Source organism: Fukomys damarensis, unplaced genomic scaffold (assembly GCF_012274545.1).
Source record: "Fukomys damarensis isolate Sample0158 unplaced genomic scaffold, DMR_v1.0_HiC HiC_scaffold_36, whole genome shotgun sequence".
NCBI lineage: Eukaryota > Metazoa > Chordata > Mammalia > Rodentia > Bathyergidae > Fukomys > Fukomys damarensis.
The window spans coordinates 44114450-44118106 of record NW_022900948.1 but is presented as its reverse complement, the minus strand read 5'-3'; the positions used below and the strand labels follow the sequence as shown (position 1 = coordinate 44118106).

The 3657-nt window shown below is 62.4% G+C and overlaps 1 protein-coding gene across 1 annotated transcript in view; it reads left to right on the top strand.

The window, feature by feature from the left end:
- The first annotated feature begins 1861 nt into the window (after positions 1-1861).
- Positions 1862-3657, top strand: part of Sh3glb2 (SH3 domain containing GRB2 like, endophilin B2) — a 10988-nt gene continuing 9192 nt past the window's right edge. The window contains exons 1-2 of the mRNA XM_010627446.2: positions 1862-1931; positions 2528-3277. Of these exons, the coding sequence (XP_010625748.1) occupies positions 1862-1931; positions 2528-3277 (820 nt within the window). The remainder of the gene's footprint in view (positions 1932-2527; positions 3278-3657) is intronic.

Sequence of the window (3657 nt, the reverse complement as noted above, 5' to 3'; positions counted from 1 at the left end):
GTTGGGCTGGGGGCGCCCCAAGCCCCCGCTACCTCTGCGAGTCCCAGGATCTGCCCCGCGGTGGGGGGAGAGGTGCGGCGCCCGCATCCGGAAACCCGGGCTGCTCCGGCCCCGGTATCCTCCTCCCTGCCCTTGCCCAGCAGCGATCCTGGCCCCGCCGAGCGTTTGGAAGCCTGGGTCCCAGGCCCAGGGTCCCGCAATCTGGCACAGCCCCTTCCCCGAGCCTCAGTTTCCCCACCCGTACAATGGGCGGGTGGCCCAGGGCTGTCAAGGGCCCTTTTGCCCGCTTGGATGGTCAGGCCGGAAGCCGGGAGTTATTTCCTTTCTGCTCCAGGCAGGCCTGTTTCCTCTCCTTCTCTAGGAATGGGGGCAGAGGGCACCCTCCTCAGGAAGCAGCCCAGACCCTAATCGAGTTCGGAACGAGCCCTTCCATTTGGGATCATGGGGAAGACGCGGGGCTTGGTGTCACCACAAAGTCAGATGCGGTGTGACCTTGGGGAGAGGGTCTGCTCCTTGCTGAGCCTCGATTTTCCCGTCTGAGAAGTGGGGCGAGTGTCCCCCTCTTGGGGTGGACGTGAGGATCTGTGGGGCTCCGCACACAGTGCTCTCCACAAGCAGGTCCTGATGGGTATAGCTGTGGGTGACACCGCACCTGTGCCACATGTGACCTTGGCCAAGTCGCTTCTCTCCAGCCTCAGCCTGCCCTCCTGGGAAGGAGGTGTGAGGCTGCACCGGCCCTGGAGACCCTTGTTGCTGAATCTGGAGGAGCCCAGCCCCAGCTCCTCAGAAACCCATGTGGCTGTGTTTACTAGAAAGTGTGGTGTCCCCTGGAGGGTGAGTGTCGGAAAGAGGCTCCCTGCTCTGAGTTCTGAGCCTGAGGAACAACCCGGGCCCTAGCAAGGAGGCCAGGACCCCAGAGCCCAGTCCAGCTGGGCGGTGGGGAGCCCTTCCCGTTGCTCTGGCAACTGCTTATCTCCATCCGGCGAATCAAATCTGAGAAGAACTTGATCTGCCACTTTCCTGCTGCTGCGGGGGCCCTGCCACCTGACCTGGCCTGGGCCTAGGCGTTGAGCTTGCTAGCCAGGTCGGGGCACAAGCCCCAGGGTCCCCGCTGGAGGGGAGCCAGGTCCAGGCCCAGGCCCCCGCCCAGGCAGGGTGGAGGAGGGAGCGGGCGCCTTATAAATAGAGGCTTTCTCTGCTCTGACGCCCACCCCCTGCTGCTGCGCTGAGCTGCTGCCCTCTCCAGGGTGGACTCAATCACAGGAAACACAGTGGCTGGCCCGAGGAGATGGGCCTGGAAGGTGGCCCCGCAGGAGAGGCCAGAGGGGACCTGCCTAGAGCCAAGGTGTGCTGGACAGGAGTGAGGCAGGGGTCAGGAGGGGTAGGAGGGCTTCTTTAGTTTTTTTTGTTTTGGTCTGGCTTTTTTGAGAGTTTTTTGAGTCTCGTTATGTAGCCCAGGCTGGCCTTGAACTTGGTGGGGATCCTCCTGCCACAGCCTCCCTGTGGTGGGAGTACAGGTGTGTGCCAACACGCCCCGGCTGGGGTTCTTCAGTATCACTAAGTGGGTCCTTCCTTCGGGTCTGTGCGGCTGTGCCAGGCACCAGGAAGTCCTGTGCAAGCACCCAGCCTGGCACATACCAGGGATGACATGAAGGCTTCGCCGCACTCTGTCCCTCAGGGAGCAGGCCCCGGTGCTGCAGGGAGGCCCCGGAGGGGAGGACGTCCCAGAGGGAGGCCCAGAGTTGGGCCTGGAAAGTAGAGAGGGACTTGCAAAGCGGACCCAGGCAGGGCTTCCTAGGTGCGAGGCAAGAAAACCCAAAGCACGTTCCGTTAAGACGCTGCGGGGTGGCAGTGGGCAGCCATGGCGGTGTTGGCAGGAACTGCAGGTGTCGTGCTGCTAGAGTGGCAGAGACACAGTACCGACAGGAAGAGTGAGAGAGGGTGGCTTCGGGAGCCAGAGACAGACCTGTGGGCACCTTTCACTGGTGACAGTGATACCAGCTGCCATCTCTGCAGCCCAGGGCCCAGGAGAGCACTTGGCGGCATGTGTGAGGCCCTGACTTCCATCCCAGCCTTGGAAAAAAAAAAAAAGAAAGAAAAAAGAAAAACCACTGATCCCACCCCTAGGGTGTGCTGACCCGTATTCCACGTCCTTTAGGGAGAAACTGAGGACAGAGAGGTAACTTTCTGGAGTGTGGGGTCGGGCCAGGTCCCCAGGGAGAGATGGGCCGAGACATCCCTAGCTCCGGGGTTTGGGGACTGAGGAGGAGGAAGAGGCAGAGCCTGTGGGACAGGGAGGAGGTGCGGGCCCAGCTGCGCCCTCGCCCTCCGGGAGAAACCCAAGCCCAGCCTGCTGCATAATTGATGCCCCACAGCCTCCCGATGACTCATGGCTGCCCAGGCTCTGCCTCTCTGAGAGGCATCAGCCCCATGGCACTGGTCTTACTCCGCCTCCATGCTCACATCCCAGAAATGGGACAGGTGACCCTCCGCTCCTTGAGGCCCTGGCTGTGACGCCCTGGCCCAGGCCAGCACCGGAGCCTTGTTGCTCCTTATCTCACTCCTGAAGGTCCTCAAGCTTGTTTGGCCGTGACCTTGGGCAAGCCCTGTTCCCTGGTGGCCAAGGCCTGCCTGTCCCTGTTGACAAATGGGGACATTTGTCCCAGAGCCCTTCTAGATCCCAGGAACCAGGACTTGGGCATTTCTAGATGTCCTAGATGGCCCTCGTGGCTCCTGAGGACACCCCCAGGACTCCGGTGGGTTGGCCGTGTTCCCTGCCCACTACACCCGGTGGCCAGGCGCCAAGCCCTCTCTACCACACCCCTTGTGCCCCAGGCTCCCACCAGGGTGTTGAGCAGCAGTCTCACCTCGAGTGCAGCGCGGGCTCCCTGCTGCCTGTGGACCTTGCTCTGTGCCCCGTCTGTTCCCTGCACACTTGCTAGCAGCTGCTGTCCGAGGTGCCCAGCTGCTGGGCCAGGGCACGGGGGAGAGGCTGTGACCATCTCCCCCCACCCCGTCCCCCAGCTTGGGACCACCTTCTTCCACACAGGGCGGTCGGAGGCCCAGAGGGGTGGTACCTCGGTGGCCCCAGGAAGGTCCCTGACCTTGGGCCCGGATTCTCGCCTCCACCTACAGTTCACCGAGGAGAAGTTTGGCCAGGCTGAGAAGACTGAGCTCGATGCCCACTTTGAAAACCTCCTGGCGCGGGCGGACAGCACCAAGAACTGGACAGAGCGCATCCTGAGGCAGACGGAGGTGCTGCTGCAGCCCAACCCCAGTGAGTGGGGACAGCAGGGCACAGCCACACCTGGGCCAGGCTGGGGGGCACCCAGGGCTGAGGAAACAGGAGGCCCGTGCTAGGCCCAGAGGCTCCCAGAGCGGCAGAAATCCTGCCCAAAAACGAACACAGGGAGTGAGGCAGGCTGGCACAGGATCCCACCTCGCTACCTGTCTGGCATCACTTGGCCAGCTAGGGGCGGCAGGGACCAAGGCCACTGTGTGTCCACCTGTCACTCAACCCTATGACTGACAGATCCCAGATTCTGGGACTCAGGGCAGAACTGCCAGGCATGCATTATATTCTGTAAGTCCTGTCCACACGGGGGGAGTTAAGGCCCTGACTTTGGCCTGGTCTCTCTCTCTCTCTCTCTCTCTCTC